The 22390-nt window shown below is 41.3% G+C and overlaps 1 protein-coding gene across 6 annotated transcripts in view; it reads right to left on the bottom strand.

Annotated features, from left to right (window-relative positions):
- Window positions 1-22390, bottom strand: part of FSTL4 (follistatin like 4) — a 226010-nt gene that overhangs the window by 79982 nt on the left and 123638 nt on the right. For all 6 annotated transcript variants that reach the window (XM_042014623.1, XM_042014627.1, XM_042014629.1 and 3 more), the window contains one exon: window positions 21264-21384. In XM_042014623.1, the coding sequence (XP_041870557.1) occupies window positions 21264-21384 (121 nt within the window). The remainder of the gene's footprint in view (window positions 1-21263; window positions 21385-22390) is intronic.

The raw sequence follows: 22390 nt of genomic DNA, 5'->3' as shown, positions 1-22390 counted from the left end.
GGTGACAGCAGGCAGCAGCACGGAGCGTGCTGGGAATGGCATGGCTTCCACCCCAGACACACATCCTCCCCTTTTATTTAATGCTGGGAAAATAAACTTTATTCTAGGAAGAAGCTTAGATAATTTCTTCACTGAGGTTAGACACTTCTTTGACTACACTGACTGCTACCTCCAGCAATAATGCCTTAAATCTCCCTGGGCAGGGTTTGATGGCCCAGTAATAAAAATATCTGTGCCCTGTTTATACCTCATGTGCTCCCCCTGCAACAGCGGTGATGAACAACGTTTGATTTTTTCCTAGTATGGAAACACTCTTGCCTGCCATCCCTATTTGCTCTTGGTTTCTTTCCTTTACTTTCATTGCTGGAAAAGCAGATTTTACAGTTTGCTGGGTGTGGCTGGCATCTCCTGGAGGGTTTGCACACAGCCATCAGCACTCTGGGTCACTGAGGTACCTCCTTCTGCAAGGCTTTCTGCATTTTTGCCCACCTGAAAAGGCATTCAGACCACGTCTCTCCAGTGAAGAACCCTGAACATCATTTCTCCATCTTACACATGATTACACAGCTCAAATGCCCATCTCATATACATCAAGTATGACAAGAGGATTCTGGCCCCCAGGGAGCCCAAAGCTCTAATTTCATTTAGCCTGCAGTCATGAGATATATTTTTTTTCTGTTGAATTATTACTGGGTAGCATTAAGATATATGGCCTGCCAAATATGTTTAAATGACTTTTTGGTCCCCATCATCACCAGGAGAAAGCTAACAGGATCCGTCCAATCTATCTAAATAGAGATGGGAGGGAGCTGGGAGGAGACTGCAGCATTTAATGAAGCAGTAAAGTACCAAGGCTTTCTAAAGAGGTGTTAGACACTAAATAAGTAAATAAAAAATGGCAACAATGGCCTGAATGCCTAATTAAATTGTCACCATAGGCCTATTTAAATCAGTTGTATGTGCTTATTCTCTCTGGTTTCTACGCAGACACAAGCAATCCTTCATCCTCAGTCCTCTGACTGAAGCAACTACAAAAATTTATTAGAAATATAAAAATCTACAAAAGAAGCTGCACAGGTCCATAGGTCACATGTTACCTGCCACCAGAGCAGAACAGTGCATCTGAAACATGTGATGAAAGATGTGGCAAAAGAAATCCCACCTCAGCCTCAGGGCACGTCACACCCTGCAGGTTCTCACCATCCCCTTAACTTGGATGTCCAAGCACAACCGGTAAGTATTTACTTTTTCTTGTGAAATATATACCTTATATATTATGATTAATTGAGGCCACAAAACCTTGATCGGAAAGCTGCTGTATTTTTTGATGAGATAATGGGCAAAGCGAAACAAAAGATAGAGGAAACAATCTACTGCCACTGGAATTGTAGAAGTAATGTAATTAAGAAAGAATGGAAAACATTCTTGAATTTCCTTGTGCTTCAGACAGCCCACACCCCCACTGTGTGCATTCTTTACCAAGATAGGCACACAGACCCAATCTTTATGCAAGCACGCATAAAATGGATCCTGGGAAAACCACAGGAAGTTGTTCTACCTGAAATCACTCAAAATAACTGGTTTTAGCTTAACTTCAAGCTGCCAGAACATCCCACGCCTGTATTTAAGTGTCGTATTAACCAAAAAGAAGTAATGAAATAAGAACTGTTTTGTACTCATTTCGGTTAGTCCAGCCAGGCTGAATCTATCCAAAAGGTTCATGGAACCAGATTTCCAACTTTTGTTCTTTACTTCCTGCATGAGATGATGCAGAAATTGTGAATGTGCTGTCACACAGCACTTAGCACTGAAAAAATTTAGATGACTCAAAAATTTCAATCATATTCCAAGAACACAGGATAGCATTGGACTGCAGTGTATAGTTTAGCTTAATACAACAATACTCAGAAGTCAACTGGTTTTCCCAACTCCCAGTTTTCTCTTCACCATGTGAACAACCAGGGCACAATTCTTGCCCTGAGGATTCTGTGGTGTGAAAGACTTTGGCATGTTACAACATGCACCAGTTTAACATAACCGTGTCTGTTTAATTTTTCCCTTTGAGGAGAGAAAATACAGAAAAACGAAATAGTTTGAATTGTATTTTATGCAAATGCAGTAAAGATAAACCCTATGTCCTCTCTTAACATATTTCTGCTTGCCCACAGGTGTAATAGAGAGCTGACTACTGAAAGCTTTTGATGCCACCAAGAAAGGAATAGACTAAAAGAGAAATTATTTCTCTAAACCATTATAAGCAGTCAATTTGTTAAGCAACAATGCAAGTTCCCTCTGCTTGGAGCAACAGAGCAATATCAACAAGGCTGCAAGCTGCCACACAGGCTGCATCAGGATTAATTACTTTATATTACAAAGTCTGGAAGTAGGGAGAGCAAAAGAATTAAATGGGACTTTATGTTTTCAGCCAGCAAGGGTGCTGTTCAGCCTATTGGCTTCTGTAAGTGAAGAGACAGCTTAAAGGGAGATGAATCTTCCTCCCTGGCCATTTGTAACCTCTTGGAATCTGAATGCTCAACAATGAGCAAAGCAGAGCTGAATGGTTTGAAACACAGCTGTGGTGAGACGTTTAATCTGGACTGGGTGAACTGATCAAACCCTTATTTTCAAAAATCTTTCAAGAAATAAGAGCAGATGATTAATAAATATCCTGTGAAAAAAACATCCCCTACCAGGGAAAGTAAAACATGGGTTATAGCGAAGTCATTCTGCTCTTACTGCTACTACAAATTAATACAGGGAGAAGGTAACTTAACAACAACCATCTGAGCATCTGTTTATGCATATGAAAGAGCATCTCTCAGCACTGGAACTGAAGCAGTTTTGTTTTATCCAGCAGCAGCCCAAGGTAGGTTGACTTTGGCATCTAAGATAATGTGAGCTCCCAAGGAAGCTCTCTGCCCGTGGGAGGTTTGGCAGGACCTTCTCACCAGTGTGTTCTCCCATGTGTCCCCAGGCAGTGAGCTTATTCTTCAGTGTTCCCCTCGGCTGGGACAAAAATGCAATTTTTTGCTTCCTTTTCAGTTGCTTTTAATGATATTTGGCATGTTTAAAACTTTTGCCTCTCATGAAACGTGACTGAAACTAGTACACAGACCCAACAATTTTAGGGGCGGTGGGAAGGAGAGATGAAGCAAATAGCTACCTGCCAAATGCATGAAAATGATCAATACTGAAATAGTGCCATCAGATCCCAGACTGAACCTTTCCAGACAGCCCATCAAGTCGGAGATGAGGGCTCCTTCCCACCTCCTGTAGGAGAGTTTGCTCAGAAAAAAATAAAAACTTTCCATATGTCCTTATTTGCTGTTTCCAGCCAGGTAACATGATGGAAAAAGGCCCATTGTTTGTACTGCCCTGACATAGTAGGTAATGTAAAGGAATGTTGCTGCTTTTAAAAAAAATCCCCTACAAGGGAAATGACAGGTGGTTCACTTCTATAAATCCAGGTTCACTGATTTAAGGACACAGAGCCTTGGATCACAGATGCTACTGCATTCTCTTTCTTACCATGTTCTGCAAGAGATGCTATTTTTCTGGGAGATAGTCAGGCTGGACAGTTCCATATTCTGCAGGGCAGAGTTACTCAATTCTGCCTCAGAGGTTTTTTTCACAGATCCTTTCTTCATCTGCTCCTGCCACTGTTACAGCAGATTTAGCTTCAGAAGAGGGCAATACAGCTGTTCCCAGATACCACAAATATTACCCTGCAGCAGTCAGGGGAACAAGGCAACTCCTTAGTGGCTGCAGCCAGCTGCCACGAGTACCCAGTGCAGGTGTGCCATCAGCTCACCTTGTGCTACAGCTCTGGTCCAACAGAGTCTTGCTTAGTTATGAAAACCAGGACCTGCCTCTTTGCCTTCTTCCACGTGACCAACCATCCTCTCCTTGCTCTAACCTGTCCCGTGAGGCTGCTCCTGTCCTTTCCTGCAGGTGTTGTCTGGAGGCAGCAGTCCCCACATCCTCCTCAAAGTTCCCAATCAGAGAGACATGCCCTAACTCTTGATGTCCATCCAGGACCCAACACTCCTTTTTCTGCATGCTCAGGAAGATGGTTATAAACTTAGTCTGTATCCTCCCCCATCAGCAGAGCTGCTTTGTTACCAACACATGGTAAACAGTTTATTCTTTTCTATAAAAATGAAACAATATTGTCTCTTGTAAAAAATTTCTTTCATGGTCCAGGGTCCTCCAACCTTTATTGCAATGAAATGATGGAATTTAAATAATTGGAAAATCTGGCACCTCTGTCCTAGGGTTTCTTTCTGTATCTGGTGAAAGGGGTCTTTGAGAGGAACCACCTACAGCAAATACACTGCTTTTAAAAATCCAGAGCATGATAGTTTACCCACTTTGCAAATTACTCCTCAGCATTACAGTCATCTTGGCTTTAAAGTCACTCCAGTCCCTGTGTGTGATACATGAGTATGGCTGTCTCACTTTAGAGAGAGATAAATAGTGGCTGGTGGCAGCGATTCCCCTGGACACCCAGCTCTCACAGCAGCTTCACGTGGAGACAGCAAGGTCAGATTCTGGGGAGAAGTCACTCTGAGGCACAGTGAAAAAGAAGTATTCTTCACAAGTTTCATTTGAAGTAGAAGGCAGTTGGGCTTTAGCCAAGAGGGGAAAAAACTGCGATGCTCAGCATGAAAACCCTTTGCAGCAGTGAGCAGCAATGTCCTTGTGAGGGGATCTGTGTCTGCCATGGCCATGGCTGGCACTGCGCATCCCTGGTCACAGCGGGAGCTCCCTGGGCCAGGGCCATCCTCAGGCACTAGCCCTGCTCGACTCCACTGACAGATCCTAACAACCGCCCGTTTGGTGCTGGCTGCAGGAAGGGCATCTTTATGGCTTCTAAATTCATCTCTGGAGGGCAGAAAAGCAAAAAGTTGAATACTATTAAAAACCCACACAACAAACACTTGCTTGAAAACTGAGAGCTTCAGTCAGACTGACTGGGCACCCAAACGCACCTCCTTGTCCGGTCCTGCTGTCCTGTGGCACAAAGGGAAGCCTAAATCGCATTTTACAGAGACTGACTACTCTCAATTCTAGGAAGGCATTAGGCTCAGTGGAAATGTGAAAGTAGCTATGACAGAGAAGTGGTTGATCCCTTTGCTGCATTGAATAAAAAAAAAAAACTGAAAAAGTAATTCACAAAGATAGGAAGACCAAGAAATTTCTTGGGTAATGTAATAAATAATTCCCAGTCATAGTTTGCAATTTTAGAAATTAAATCTTAATAATAGAAATTGCAAGCAAGTTACCCATGCAGGTCTTGCTATTTCCAGAAGTTCTTCAAATTCATTTCAATGTGTTTGCTCTACAAACTCAGACTCTAACCAATTTCTTCAGGTGATGGGTAAAGTCCAAAGGAATTTCTTGTCATTTTATTTAACTAAAACCCTGTGATCCGATGAGATTGTGATGTTGACATTGTACCAGTGTTCAAGCATACAAAATCCTGAAGACTTTATTGAATATATGGATTATTCTCTCCTTCACCTTGTGAGGACACATATTCCTGCCAGGAAGCACCACTCCCATGGCTACAGATCACACAAATCAATACTCTGACCAGAAAGACCCTGTTTTTGGCAGGGGCATTTCCATGTGGCTGACACCAACCTCCACCAGCATGGGACAGGCTACCTATGGGATGAACAGTTGTAAGAAAATCACATAATGTGAAATCTGGATATAGTCCTTGATGTGTTGCCCAGCTAATTCTGAGAAAAGAAACTCCTGAAGTATTGACACAGAAGGGAGATGCTGTCCATCCACTGGAGCAGGGATATCTCCCATCGGAATCCCTCCTTAGAAACCAGCAGAGCTTGCAACACCCAATTCAATTGGACAAAATCCCACCATTATTTCCACATCTAAGTGTGATGTGGACATGTCTAAGAAGTTTGTAGCACAGGAATGAGCAAACGTGTAACCTTTTCATATGCAGTGCCAATGTATTTCCTTCTGCACTGGACACCACAGGGACATCAGAGACAGCCCACGACCAGAGGAGGAGGACATGGCAAGTCCTGCAATAGGTAGGTTTAGAAGGATTTAAAATGGTGAAAAAATGGTTTCTTTCTTACTCTAGTTAGAAAGAGATCTGTGAGATAAGAGACAAAAGTTACCCTTGACTCTTCCAGCTTTTCAGTGTCTGTGAATTGAAGAGAGATGTTATAGCCCCTGACGTCTGGGACCCATCTGCTGTTGATCCAGAACAATTTCTGAGCAACAAAGAAAATATCTCTTGGACACCTATAGTCAACCTTTTCATGAGTTACACAAGGACAAGGCTTAGAAATACCATAATTTGCCAAAATAGGAATTGTTCATGTTCCTCTTGTGCCTTAATCTGAAAACCTTTCCCTTTATTTCCATCAGAGTAGAAAGAGGCAGGTATGGAAAAAAATAGTCTAATTGAGAAGAGGAAGCCAGGCATGTAAAGATGGGGGTGGAGATGCTGGTGGCCACGGGCAGTCACCTTCTGTGGCCCTGGACGGCAGTGAGCAGGCACAGGAAACCAGCAGGCTGCAAGATGGAACCAGCAGGCTGCAAGATGGGATGGAATGCCATGTGGAATCCCAGCTCCTGCACTGTATTAACCTGCTGAGGGTAGGAAGAGAGTAAAAAAAATGTAAATTAGCAGCTTCTGTTCCTCCTTGGGCTGTTTTTCCTGCAGGGCTGTTACTGGTTTATTTATTTATTTTTAAGGCAGACTGCACTGGTGATTGATGTTTTGTTGATTTTATGGAGTGGGCAGAAGAAATGGGTCAAAAGAGACTGCAAATATTTATAGGTAGGTGAATTGTGACCCAGGAACAATTCCACTTACAAGTAAATGAGCTCTTAAAAAATGATTGAAGTTACAGGCAGGGACAATTTCCACCAGACCAGGTTGCTCCAAGCCCCATCCAACCTGGCCTTGAACACTTCAGGGATTGGACATCCACGGCTACTCTGGGCAAGCTGTTATTCCAGCTTACCACTGGAATAGGCAAAGACTCTCAGAGTGTGCAGAATTTGTATTTAAAACACAAACCTGATACGTAACGGATTTACAAGAAGTAACACACTTCAAAGTCAGACACTGCTGGGTTTGCTGGAGACTGGGCACATCAGCTGCACAGTCCCTGCGCAACCTGGGGCTCACCCAGGCTCCAACAGCAGAACCACCCAGGAGACCAATTAGGTAAAATTTCAGCACAGCAAAATCATCTTGGTTACTCTGACACTTTATTAGGTAATTTTTCACAAGAAAATAAAAAGAGAAAGAGTAAGGCTCAGACAGCACTTCCACTGTCTCCATACAGGTGTTACAACAACTGCAGCATTTCATGGGCTACTTCCAGAGCTCAGCACCAGTCACCTCCACTGCACTGAAATAAATCTGTTATTTCAAGCAACTTAAAATGGACTTTATCTGACAGCTTTTGATGCTGGAATTTTAAATTAGCTGGGCCTCACAATCCAATTCCTATGGGGCATCGTCCACAAAATCTAATAACAAAAGCAATAATAACCATAGGAAGTCAAACATCCCCACAAGTCGTATAACTGCTTCATAAGATATTTCAACCTATTCTATGAGCAACTTGTATCTATTCCTCAGAGTAAATTATCCAGTGGGCTGACATGAGACATGTAATGAAATTGCTTTGCCACTGGCCCTGTTGATTTCTTCAAAGTTTCTTTCATTATAGTAAATTAGTGGATCACTAACACTTACTAAAGCACTTTTTGTTTCACGGGGTGCTTGCAGAACCTGATGGAAGATCTGCCCCTCAGAGTGACTGCACAGGAGGATGAAGGTGATGGCTCAGTACAGTGTGGTACAAAGTCTCGCAGCCTTCCTTTTCCCTTCCCTCCTGCTTTCTCCTTAAAGGAAATTACACCTGCCAAGTCTTCCCTTGCCTAATGTTTAACAAAAGGAGTGCTTATCAGTGATGCCTCAGAGCTGCTGATCCCCTCCCAAGAGCCAGAAGAATGAAGCTAACCTGCCACTCTCTTTTTTGCTACTTGTAAAGCTCTTGGACACATGATGCCTGGTGCAGGGGAAATCTTTCATTCCTCAACGTCCGCTGTTAAAGAGCTCTCACAGAGCAGGAATCCAACAGTTCATTACTTCTATCTGCTCAACAGACTTTTGACATAATTGTATTAGTGCGTCACTACAGGGCTTGAAAAGTGAAATCTGAAAAGTAGATTTTTGCCATTGGTTTATGTGTTTGCTGAAGCCCTGTTTATGTGCTGGAATACAAACCGCATTATTCGCAGCTCATATAATTTGTTTAATGCATTGTGTTCAGAGGCCACCTGTGCTAATGCATCACAGCAGTAAGTGGGTTATGCTCACCATGATTGAGAAAGGAAAAAACCATATTTTCTGAGCCAAAGCCCTCCCTCAATGCACTTGTTTTCACCGAATTCAAGTCAGAGAGGGTGCAGGATAAGGGAAAGGTGGAAGGGGGGAGAAGGAGGAGACACCAGCTGTGCTCACCTGGATGGCAGCAGCCAAGTTTGTTCTTTTATGTCCTAAGCATCCCTCTCCTTCATGGATAATGCCGGAGGGATGTGCTGCTCTCCAGAGGAGTTCATGCATTAGCAGCACCCCCAGCGCCCACACTGTATTTCTGCCGTGTCAGTATGTTTTGCAATTGCCAAAAAACTCCCGCTTGGCAAAGAAAATGCATTTCCATTCTTTTTGAGAGCTCTTTGACTCGGTGGGTGTCCATGTAGCACTGCAAGATGAATGCACACTCTGTCCATTCTAAACTGCTTTCATCTTCCATTCACCTACAGTCACTGCATGTCAATGTATTAATTACAATCCACAGTGCCTGTTCATCCCATTACACTGAGGTACTCAATAAATACCGATTAACATATTGGAGTCTTTCCATGAGCGCATCTTGGACTGAATGGGTTCATAAAAATACATCTTAAAACAAAATAAGGAGGATAATAGCAATTCTGTAACAAATTTAGCCTCATATACATCTCATATTTTAGCAGATGATTGCTTAGCAAATTGCATTAAAAGCCACACAACTCTCTAGACCTGCCAGAAGACACATTACGCCTCTGAGCAGACTCCAAGCCAGTCTACCTAGGAGACACACTTGTATTCTTTGTGCTTAATACTGCACTGAATATACATTAATGGTGAAAAACCCAATAATAATTAGAATTAGAGTAAGTGGAGATGTGCTAAAACAGCCAAAACATATGTCCATTTTATACCTTCTTAAGCCTGTAAATTACCATATGGACTGTTCCAAAGGCTGGAGATGAATTTGGTGGCTGTCAATGTTACAGGAATTAAGGATAGACTGGGCAGACTTTTATGCTGTTTACTGTGGGAGAATCTGGCACAGGTTTTTTTTTTTGTTGTTGTTGCTACAATGAACTGCAGTCCTCTGAAGAGAAGAGACTGAAGGCAACTGCCTCCACTATCCATAATGACCAAATGCAACCAGATGCTATCACTTGTTCTTTCAGAACTTTGCCCCCAGGTCCTACAGGAGTGTAAACCCTATCTAGTGATGCCTGCATATCAGCTACAGATGTCAGGACTGACAAGTTCTTGTTTGGGTATTTAGGACAGAAAAAGGAATTTTGGTTCCAGCTGGTTTAGTTTGTAGATGAATCTGGATTTCCCTGCTGCAGGAGGATGGGAGGTCCATGCCTCCCACCCCAGCCAAGGTGTCCTCAACAGGAAACCAAAGCGTCTTGCTGCAGAACTAGCAGACTAAAGAAAAACACATCAGCATTCTAAGAATAATAAAGAAATGAGATTCCTGTCCTGCAAATTAGGTCCTGGACAATGGTTATTTTTTTAAGTCCACTGTTGTAAACTGCAGGAAATTTTAAGTTTATACGTGAACTTATACCCACAATAGTCATCCTCTAGAGGAACCCTTTCCCAGGTGTGTAAACCACCACGTTCTTGGGAAGATGCTGAGTAGCAGGTGACACAGCATCTCATTCTGTTTCACCACACAAACATTAACAAATGCTTTTCCTCTAGCTCCTAATTTTGTTACAGGATGTGCTAATGGACAGGTTAAATACCAACAACAACATTCCACACAGACCAGCAGTAGCAAGACGCATTTCCTCTCATCAGCTTGCTAAGGGCTCCATGCACATCTCCTGAATTTTCCTGGAGAAATGATGTCTTCTCCCCACAGCAGCAATGGGTTCCTTAGATCAACAGCCTTTTGGGAGTGAGCAGAATGTAAAAGGGAGACATTTGTGAAGCAAAATTTTTACGAGTCTAACTGTAAGAGCTATCAAATAATATCTGTGAGACGTTATATTAACATATGCATATATATGTATTAAATATATGCACGTATTGCTGTAAAGGTTGGATCTGATGATCTTGGAGGCATTTTCCAACCTTAATGATTCTATGATTCTGTGAAAAACAAACAGTGCCTGACCTTGGCCGTACAGCGTCCGGACCAGTGACAGCTCTTGGGTTTTCACAGATCAGGGTCAAACTAACTTGGGTTTTTTTTTGCTCGTACATTGTGGACAGCAGGACAGCACCCTGGCTGCATGCAGAGCTTCAGCAAAGGGGTGTGATGGATGACTCTACTTGTGGTAGCCCCAAACACCGGAGAAATCTGAATTTTCTCCATGTTTACAGTGAAGCATGAATGACATAGAGAACCAGGTCAGAGCCAGACAGGAGAACAAAACCACAGGAAGAGTCTGTCTGGGCAGCGTCTTTCAGGAAAAACTTCAAAATCAGTCTGTACCTGAAAGCATTTCCAACAGCCATTCCATCAGTCCAGAGCCCTGCCCTGACACTACAGGAAATCAGGATGTGGGAGAACCCTGTGAAACACAGTTCATGTCAAAATACAGTGTGAAAGGGTATTTGAAATGTTACTCTGGTCTTTCAAGCTCTCAATTCTTTCATTTAATTTCATATTTAAAAGATGCATATATACCCTATGAAATCCCAGGGTGAGGATATTTTCATTCTCTTTTCACCCCACTCTTTTTTGGGGCTTTGCTGTGTAATCATCATCATTCCCACTCCCTGTTCCATCACCCTCTGCACTCCCCCCGCCTCAGCAGTTTTTGGGGCTCTGATATATGGTGCTACTAATCAATGCTGGGCTTCAGCTGGCCACAGAGTAGGACACTGTTCCAAGTGCTTCAGTGTCCAGGACAGGACCTGTGATCCTTACTAGTACATTATTCAGGTTTGTATGATGAACAGAATGACAAATTATAAAGAGACATATACTTAGCATATTTCTTTTTTTTTTTTTTCTTCTATTAAATCATGGTCACAAATTACTTCTCTAAGCAGCAAGTTTCTAATAATACTGCTGGAATATCAGTGTCTGGACTGTGATGAAAGCTACAGGAATCTAATTGTGGCATAAAGCATGAGTTCAGTAGTGCCTGTACTTGTTTGCAAAAAGAGAAACAAAAATTCTGCAGCTGAATTTTATATATTGCAGATGGAAAAGCTGACAACAGGAACAGTGCTTGGGAGGCACAGCAGGGCTGAGCTCCCCCTTATTTAAGTCTATCGATGGCTCTTGATATTCTTTCTGAAGTTTTGATCATCAAGAATCTTGAGAATGAGTTTTTTATGGTGGTGCTAAAGACAGATATTAACAACAGCTGAGTTTCACCTCAAATCCTGATGCCACTGAAGCATCTCTGAAGCTTTTTACTTTTTTCTAAAGGCTAGCACCCTTTTTTATTCTTTTTGGAAGTATTAAAGCAGAACCAACCTTTGAGTTCAGCTTATTCAATTTTCTACTGCTATTTTTTTTTAAAGTTTCTATCTGGGCATCCTGGATTTGTCAAGGAGACTTTCTCCTGTGAAGAACATGAAATAAAAATATCTCAGCTGTGGCTCTCCATAAATTGTATCACTACACTGGGGATATGTACTGTACTCGATAATTTTCTGATGGCTGCTCTGGCATTTTAAATACAAAATTAGCACTGCAGTTCTGTAGTGCTGTACAGTGCCAATAAAGTCTGTCCTAAGTGAACTAAGAACTGGCTGATGGACAGATCTCTAAAACCATTTCTCAGAGGGATCCATTCAAACAGGGCTGTTCCTAGAGCCATCCAAAGCCCAAATCTGTTCAACATCTCCACTGAGATCTGGAATGAACACAGAAATTCCAGCTGACATTTTGGACACCTGAGAGTGATGGAGTGGGAGGCAGGACTGTTGTGCTGAGCTTTTGGGGTTAGCCAGTAACCTGCATCTGAGCATAATGTAGCATTTTAATATAACCATGTATGCAATTATATATAAAACAGTCACCACACGACCAGGAACAAGGAAAGCAGGGCAGAACTACAAAAACTAAAACAGATGAGGTCACTAATCCTGGGAAAAGGGTCAGTAAGTGACAAATCACAGAACAGCAGCATGATCCCTGCCTGGATGGTGAGGAAAGGTAATATGGGAGGGGAAGGGTAATAAAGGAAGTTTTACCCTCTGCACTAACTCTGGTGGGACTGAGGCTGTGTTACGTAATTTTTTATTTTTGATAGATCATAGAAACTTTTTGGCCTTAAAAGCTATGAATCTGCTCAACCAGTGGAAGAAAAGATGAAGAACACTTAAATGGAGAAGCAATTCAAAGCATCCATGAGATGCCTGAAAAGGCAAAGAGACCATCCACAGCAGCTCTCCTCAGATGAAGGCAGATTTTGAAAAGAAAATAAAACTCTAGCAATTACCCACTTGGAAATACAGGGAGGAAAAATAAGAAAGAAGAGGAAAACTGCAGCTAAAATGTTCTGGACTGTATGTAATAAAACAAGATCTAGGAAAGCTTGCTCAGGATGCTACCATATCACGACTTCATGTAAAGTCTTAGGCATTTAAGTGTAATTTTGCCCATTTTTAAGAAAAAGACATTTTTGCTTCATGAAAATATTACATTTGCTTCAACAATTCCTCAGAAAGACAGAATAAGACTAAAAAGTAAAAAAAAAAAACCAAAAAACCAACACAAAGTTTGGGTCCAATTTTCATTCAGAAATGGCCTCTGGTTTTGCAACACCATACGGAAGCCATAGGAACTCCTGCAATTCTTCATTCCCAGCTCATAGAAAATGAAAATTATACTTTTTAGACCCTAGCTATATGACATGAAGGCGCACAGAGAATCATAGAATCACTTAGGTTGGAAAAGCCCCCAAAAATCATGAAGCCCAGCTGTTACTCCAGCACTTCCAAGGCCACCTCTGAACCATGTCCTCAGGTGCCACATCTACACGTTTGTTAAATGGTTGATGGTGACTCAATGTGTCTCTAGGACTGTCAGCCATTCTATGATTTCACCAATATTTCTATTTGCTCTTCACTGACATAATTTTGTGTTTGCAAGTAACCCAAAATACTATTATTTGTGCATGTGAAATTGCTTCAGTGAACATTGCTGGTGCAGATCAAATAATTTTTTGAGAAATGGTATTTGCCTGGTTTATGCGCCAGTGAGTCAGTCATAAATACTTATAAATATTTAAATATTCTCGTCCTGCAACAGTGTGTGTAGACATTCGACATGGTTTGTACTACATCACTTCTGAAGCACTATTCCACATGGCAATTTCTTGCATTTAAAACCAAGATTAACAAATCAATGCACCCTGAAAAACATTTTAAGATCAACAGTACATTGTCTTCTAGTGAGTTTTCTTTGCAATTTGTAGACAATAGATTTCCAATAACAACTTGTAATTAAATCACTTTCTCTTACTCAGTTCTTGCATATTAAACCTGTTGACATTTTATAGATGGTACCTTTGGAAATGAGAGATATGAACAACGGGGAACAGCTTTAAACTGAAAGATCCTGGGTTTAGATTAGATATTAGGAAGAAATTCTTCCCTGTGAGCATGGTGAGGCCCTGGCACAGTGTCCTGGGTTGCAGTGTATTCTATCACCATCCTCATGAGCTGTTGAAACCAGGTGGGGCAGTGTTTCCTTGCCCCCTCCCCCCCAGACTATTTTCTGTTAATGAGCCCATCAACGCCTGGCCTCATGACTCATCATCCCATTGTAAGATGCTCCACCCAGGGGGAGGAACCAAGCATTCCATCCTGGGTATAATCTGAGATTCCCAACACCACAGACACCCTTTCCACTGGGTTCCCAGGGGACAGGAGTTACACAGCCACCACTGGACCTTCCGAGGAAGAGCAGCCCCTTCTACAGGATCACCACTTCAATAGAACCACATCCATCACTTCAGGAGGACTGCAGCCACCATTTTATCAGACTGCTACCACTACCCTGACTAACAGGGTGTCAGGTTGTATCCTGACTCTGTCAGTTTAACCCAGTGTTTTCTGCCTTTTTTAAAAATTTCCCTATTAAGCTGTTATTCTGACTTGGTGCCTCCCACTGGTTTGTTTTCAAACTAGTACACACAGGTTGCCCAGAGAAGCTGTGGATGCCCCATCCCTGGAAATGCTCAAAGTTGAATGGGGCTTGGAGCAACCTTTTCTACTGGAAAATGTCCCTGTGGCACGGGGTTAGGACAAGATGAGGTTAAGGTCCCTCCCAACCCAAACCATTCTGTGCTTCCCTATTTGAAAAAATACTGGAGTTTGGCAGTTGACACTTGTGTGTGTGGGTTCTGACATGGGAACAGCCAAACCAATGTCAGGCACCCTCCTGGCTTTCCATGAAAAAAATCTGGCCTCTACTCTTGACATGAAACCACAATCATTCTAATCACATTTTTGTTTACCATTAATTCTGCTAAAATTTTATTTGAGGAGACTCTCTTAATTGAAGCTATAATGCCAAATATATAAAGTGGGTAGGCTACAAAGCTGAGCAGCAGCCCTGGTTAAATGAATTAATGTCTGGCCTGAACATGGAAACATTTCTCTTTTTAGCCCAAGACAAAACCATGTCCCTCTCTCCACTGGCAAGCATGCATCCACATACAACATAATTATTCCTGATCTGAGCACTTTTAACTTTTTCTCTGGAACCACATTTTAGCTTTTGAAGCCTTTTTGCTTAGATTAAACTTGTCTTTCTTCCTACAAATTAATTCTGATTTTTTTTCTTCTTCTGAGATGATACCTTTTGCTTTGTTCAAAATACAGCAAAAAAATTGAGACTACACAACCAACCTGATTCTGACGGCTGTTTTGTGGAACTGCAAACAATGCAGGGCACTTTGGTGGAGCCCTGAGATATATTTTAGACTTGAAGTGCAAAAGGTTCTCACAATGAGAAGAGCTTTAGAAGAGCTCAGACAGAAAAAGAAATCAATTTTTTTCTTTGCAGTGTGTTTCTTTGATAGCAAGGGAGGAAAAAAAAGAAACCCCAAGCAAGAAAATTTTCCACATTCAAGAAATAGCTGCCCACTAAAATGCAGTACAGATGAACTCACTGTGATATCCCCAGCTGAGGCATCCTACCAGACAAAAATTACATTTCCAGGTGCAGCAGGATCATTCCTAGTGCTCAAGCCAGGCATCTGACACTGCATTTATGAGTGAGGCAAGGAGTTAGGTGCTTCTGAAAATGATCTAAAGTCAAAACATATGGAGTAGGGAGATCTCAGGAGCTGATCAAAGGCACCTCCATCCTCGAGTGTGTGCCCGGAGCTCAGTCTTGCCCACTCATGAGCCTTTGGGCACTCTCTCCTGTGCTGAGCTGCTGTGTCTGCCTCCAACACACACACCAGCTCCATGCTCAAAATGCCTAAAAACCCAGCATGGGCCCATGGCTCAGCTGTGGGAATGCTAGTGACAAAATGCTGTTGCAGTGACTTAGGTGCTTGTTGGGTTCTTCTGTCATCCCTGTTCAGCCACTTGGCACTTCCTGCAGGAATCAAGCTGAATAGTTTTCAATTTCTGCTTTTTTCCTTGATTTTTTAATCTTTTTGTTTTGTTTCTGCTGTAAGATTGCATGACTAAATTAGTATTAATATACTATTAATAATAACAGTAAAAATAATAACAACAATATTATTACTACTACTACTAAATGCCCAATAAGTTGCCTTCATCCTCAGTAGCACATCTGCACACTATTCCCCAAGGCAATCAAGAATGGACTGCTTTGGCCAACTAAAGGAAACCTCATTTCTTTCCTGAGTAGCTCCTCTAACACTGCCTCAAACCAAAAGCAGAGGCCGTCGCTCCCCTGCTTGCTCAGCCGTGTTTGAAGTTTGGATATCACATCGCTCACAGGAGAAGCAATCAATGCTGGTAAGCTCATGAATTATTTCCAAGTTTGTACCAATATCTGCAGCAACATGAAAGAAAAATCACAACCCAGGGAGATTACAGTGGGAGAGGCAGAGCATGGGGCACGAACTGTCAATACGTCAGGACTATGATTTGATTCTGTAGGTAACTGTTGCTACAACATTGCTTAAGGAAACACTGCAAGCAAAACATTTTACCTCACAATATACTTGTCCAATATAATTATCTGGGCTTGACCAATCCAGTTGGAAGGAAACAGCAACAAATACCTGACCCTAGGTGCTGTGCCATCAAGAACAGCTTCATGAATTTGTGAATGAACACTTGGATTTTACAGGTGCAATTACTGCTGGAACAGCTGGCTTGCCACTTGTATGTGGAATGCATATATATACACACACACATAGACAGCAAATAGGGGTATTTGTTTTCCTCAAACAGTATTTATTTACCATTATCACTTTGTTTATTATGAGATCATAGAGTTGGATATGCTGGTATATCTACCAAGAACAGACACACTGCTGAAAGCTTCTCCTTCACTCAACATATTCCTCTCCCACTTGACCCTGCAAGCCCCTTTTTATGTTTCATTCCCTGTTTCTCAACATAGAGCTTTGCTTTTTCCTGGTCAGCACCAATCCCCACAATTTTGGGACAATTAAAAGCTCTGCCCTAAAGTAGTTTCTAGTGAATCAGAAACATGCACAACTCAAAAATAAATCCGTCTTATACTACACACTTCTAATGAGCCTCTGGAGGATGGTGGAGGAGCAGGAATGGATTTCTCCCTCCTCCACACCACACGTCTGTGGGGAATACAGCTCCTGGAGATTTTAGGATCACTGCAGTAAATCTGGAGCCAGTCCAACACTACTTCTCTGCACTGGCAGTGATTTACCTGACACCTGTGCTCAGCCCAGACCCTCAATTCATTTTTTCACCCAGTTCATTCAAATTCACTCTGGTCTCCCAGTCCCTGGTGGCGGTGCTGGGAGAGCCCCAGGGCTGGCACCATCCACCCTCCCTGGCTGCTATCCAGCATTTCCCTGACCTCCTGCTGAAAGTGTATATGTCTCATTTTCATATTTCTTCCTTGTGCTTTTTTTGGTTAATATTAAGGACATGTTAAAAAAAGGAAGATCTGACCTAAAACAGAATCAAGGAGGAAACAAAAACATCATCATGTACTCCTTAATCGGAGTTAAGAGCACATTAATCCTGCAGCTGCCGCATTCATTCCTGCATGAAAAATGTCCCTACTAAAAACCACTTGTGTTCTTTAGATAGCAATATACCCATAGATGACATGTCTCTCATCTTAGAGAAACAGCAATTTTCTGTCTACATGTAACTTACATGCAATAGACCATGGCACATAATGACTGCACTGAAAAATAACAATTCAGTATTTTTCTTTCAAACTTCCTTTGTAGGTTGTTTTGGTCCAGATACGACATCAGGACAGTACTTTAATGGGCCATGAGCTAGAATTTAAGGGGATTTTATTGTTGGTTTAATGACTCGTTATTAGCTAAACAATGTTGACAGGATAAAGGCATTTTGATGGAATGCATCTTTTCCCTCTCCCTGATTTATCTGTATTACAAACTGACCTGTCCTTATTGATGATGATACAGATCTAGAAGATTACATGGATTTTTTTTTTCTTAAGCTGGGCTTTCATTGCCAACCTGCCACTTTCCCATTAGGGAAGACAACAGGAATGCCAGAAGTGACATGCCTAATTCTAATGACTTCCAGTCAGATACAGTTCCAGAAGTTATATCCAGAAACCACCCATCTGAGCATTCTTAAAGGTATGACTCAGCTGGGTGATGTGCTTGCCAACTCACCAGACTATCTCTGTGCTGATTAATTAGATGCATGCACTGCTTTAGCTCTTATGATAACTAAGCCTTTCATTCATTAGTCATTTATTGAATCTTTGTGACAACTTACAGAAAAGACAACAGACAAATAATCTTTCTAGTACTCTATTTCTGGCATGTGAAAAATCTCAAGATCATCACAGCAAAAATTATTTTTTTAATTATGGTCCTGAGACTCCTTATCTAATAAAAATTTATTAATGAGGAATTAGAAGACACCTACAAGTGGTTCTTACCAGAGCTGCCAGGAGAGTGTTTCATCTGTTTCATGCATTACTTGTGTATGATTAAGGCAATTTGAAAAGCTGAAACTTTAATCCTGTGTTAACAGACATTTCTAGTCATCCTCATAGATGCAAGAATCATCTTAACAGTTCTATTCTTGGGATTAAGGAACAAAAGAACTTTCAGAAAATCAGAAGAAAGATCATAGGTTTAGAAGGAAGGCCACTGTTTCTGTCCATAATCCAAAACTGTGCATTAAAATGTGTATGAAAATGATTAGCATGGTTAGAAGTTATGATTGAAAATAGCACCTATTAGATGTAGTGCTTGTACTGATAAAACCACATTTCAGAAAATGTAAGACATTGGATTTCTATCATCCATGCACTTTTCATTCATTTACAGATGACCAGTGTGATGGGGAAGAAAAATACCCTTTGGGTCCCTGAGGGTCTTAGAGAGAGAGGATGGATTAAGGGAAAGCAACAGATACACATGGAGTGAAAGAGACCATTTTGTGGCTCTGTGAGTTACAACAAAGACACAAAACTCTCTAAAATGAAATGCAACTTCTAACGCAGCACAAGAATGTCAAATTGGGAAGCTCTTCACATTATCAAGGTCATTTCCAAACCTTTCCAACACTGTGACACTCCATCAGAGCACAGAGCACCAAAACAGATGTGACAGAGTTTTTGAGAGGATAAATTAGATTGAGACTTTCTCACGTCACTGAATTCTGGTAATTATGTTACTCAGCTTGCTGAGCAGCCGTGCCCATATCTTGCTGCCAGCCTGTGGCAGCCACAATTCATGGCTTGGGTGAACTTGAAGCAATAAAAGGATCTCTCTAATGGGCAAAAAATAGGAGAAATGTGCAGGATGCTGTACCTTTAAACTACTGCTGCACCTTTAAACTACTGCTGCAATCCAAATTCTGACTCATAACAAAGCAAACATCTTATAAACAAAATTTTCATAAACCAAAGTGTGCCCTTAAGTGTTTGATGTATTTTTGAGATTTTTTCCTACATCATTTAATAAAGTAAAGGGAAAATATATACTTCAACCAGGCACTAAATTTGCTTCCAGGTTCCCCAAAATTTCAAAGCAATGAACTTAGCTTTTAAATTAAAAGCTGGTGAGCCATTATCTGCTCTTGATAAAAGTGGAGATTCTGGGAGAACTTAAAATGGAGAAGTCAGTCTGGTTTTCAGCTACAGATGGTGAGAAATTCTGTTCAGATACAAAATCCCTTTGACAAACAGTCATTGCTACACCTTGGGTTTTGTTATGATAGTTTTGCGGTTTATCAATATAATAGCTGTTAATTGGCTAATATTTTGTACTTGTCTTATTTTCATTGCCTGCTTAAAATTCACTGAATCAAAAACCCATATAAATAATTCTTGGAATTTTAGAATTTAGGTTCAAGTTGATGTGACTTTGAGAACCCATTGATCCAAATATGCTCCCAAATAACTGCATGTCAAACCTTTATAGCTGGTTTACTACACTTTAGGCCTTCTTAATGTATGAGATTTTATGTTTTACTGTATATCTGCTGGTTTGAGTGCGCTGTGTTGAATTAAATGCATGTGTGATTCAAACAGGTCCAAGCTGACAACTGGGGCTAATCTTAAAGCACTTTAAATAGCCTTCCAGTATTTAAAGGGGGCCTACAGGAGAGTTGAAGAGGGACTTTTGACAAGGGCATGGTATGACAGGACAAGGGGGAATGGCTTCAAACTGACAGAGAGCAGGTTAGATTGGATATTTTATGAAGAAATTCTTCCTTGTGAGGGTGTGAGGCCCTAGCACAGGGTGCTCAGAGAAGCTGTGGCTGCCCCATCCCTGGAAGTGTTCAAGGCCAGGTTGGATGGGGCTTGAAGCAACCTGGTCTAGTGGAAGGTGTCCCTGTCCATGGCCGGGGGATCAAACTAGATGACCTTTAAGGTCCCTTCTAACCCAAACCATTCTGTGATTATTATCTAAAGTTGGGTTTCTGTAAATGAAAAGCTGTAAATCAAGAAAACAGACATTACCATCTTTAAAATGAATCCTGCTTAAGAGGTAACCAGCTGGTTATTGGCCCTTTCCCTGCACTCAACAGAGTCAATGGTTGAATCCTGCTTCAGTTTTAATGTCTTAACCACACCCACGTTCTCTGTAGCTCACTATCCTGATTACTGAATAACCCTGCCCATTTCCCTTTTTCTTTAGTATCACAAAGGAACAGGCATCAATACAACTTTCTATCACCCAGATGAAGGAGACAGTGTGGGCCTTGTCCTGGGAAGGATTTCAACAAATGCTTAACTGAAAGCGAGAACATAAATTTATGAAGACAAATGGGATAACACAAGTATTTATTATATCCCACTGTTTAAGTAGCTCTGTGATCCCCAGATCCTTGCATAGGATGCTGAGATTTGTATCACGATTGCACACTGTAATATACTTATTAACATGGAAACAAAATGCAGAAAACATAATTCCCAAGCAAAATATTCAGTAAAACACCTTCTCCAAAGCAAACTAACTCATATTACCACAGGACCTTTGGACAGGTTTCCATCCTGTTTCTTTACGCAAACCATATACTCTACAGACCTGGCCAGGCCACCATTTCTCCCTTGCCATCAACAAGAAGCACAACAAAACACAGAAGAAAACAATAAACTTGACACACCTGTACCAACCTCCTGCTTCATGCTTAGCCTGTGGAGCACAGACACCTTTGGAAATAAGCCTTCCAAAGTATTTTCATGGCATTAAAGACAAAAAAGGGATCATCTTTGCTGACCATGTGTGGGAAGACAACAGTGCCCTCACAGATATTCACATGCTTCAAACACCCAGGACAGACCAAAGCAGGGACTCACGGAAGGCCGTGTAGAGCTCCTGCAGAGTCAGGCGGCCGTCGTTGTTGTAATCATCAAACTGGAGAAGGTCTTCAAGTGTACAACCCAGTAAATCATCTTCCAGGTCCTCCTTCTTCATTAGCTATAGCAAAGAGAACGGGTAACCATACATTTAATGTAATCCTACACACTGCTGGTGTGGCTCCCCTGGCAGATTTTCCATGACATGACCTTTTTGGGAGATATCTACCTATCTATCTATCTATCCATCTATAGATATAGAGATATATAGACATATACAGATATATATTATCGTATCTATCATTACATATTTGCTTTCTATCAAGATATTTGTATTCCTGCAGCATGTCATGGACCATGGACTGAAGAGCCCCTTCCTTCATCAGTAGCACAGAAATGCATTTTCACTTTGAAAATGGACGGAAAAATAAATATTCAACATGGAAAAAGGAAAATCTGCTTCTCCTTCTCCTCTGTAAGTAAGGACAAAATTGTATTCCCTGCTTTTAGGACTAGAACAGGCAACAGTGGACGGTGTACTCAACACTAATGTGCTTTTTCAGCCCCTGACAGTTTGTTTCTTTTGTTTTCTCAACACTTCATTTGGGTTCTCTGAATTTATCATAGAACATGAAGAAAATTGCTGCAGTGTTGCATCTTCCAGACAGGAAAGCTTTTTCCTGTAGGCCAAGGACTCTTTTATTTACTATTCTAGTCTTGACCCATTATATTGAAGCAATTTAAAGTAATAATGCTAAAAAAATGACCCTTCACCTAGCAAGTAAAAAATACTCAATAAAAGTGAGATCAACCATAACTTCCAAGATCAATCCTCTATAGATGGAAATTTCCCTCTGTCTACCCTTTGTATTGAAAATTGATTAACTTTTCATAAGACTGACAAGTTTTTACCAGTCCTTTTGATTTAACGTCAGGAAAAAAAACCAGTGGAAAACACTTCAGCTGTGACACATGTAGGAGATTTATGAATCTGACTTTAAAATACATTAAATATTTAAATGGAAATAACATTCCAATTACCACCATTGTTAACAGCCTTATATATCCATGGTTGCAAAACCACATGGGAATTTCACCGTTGGGTCCAGAGGGAGAATACTGGATAG

Source organism: Corvus kubaryi, unplaced genomic scaffold (genome assembly GCF_017639235.1).
Source record: "Corvus kubaryi isolate FWS band 111438036 unplaced genomic scaffold, C.kubaryi_AGA036_p1.0 split2-37374, whole genome shotgun sequence".
In the NCBI taxonomy this organism is placed as follows: domain Eukaryota; kingdom Metazoa; phylum Chordata; class Aves; order Passeriformes; family Corvidae; genus Corvus; species Corvus kubaryi.
This window is presented reverse-complemented; position numbering and strand designations above follow the sequence as displayed.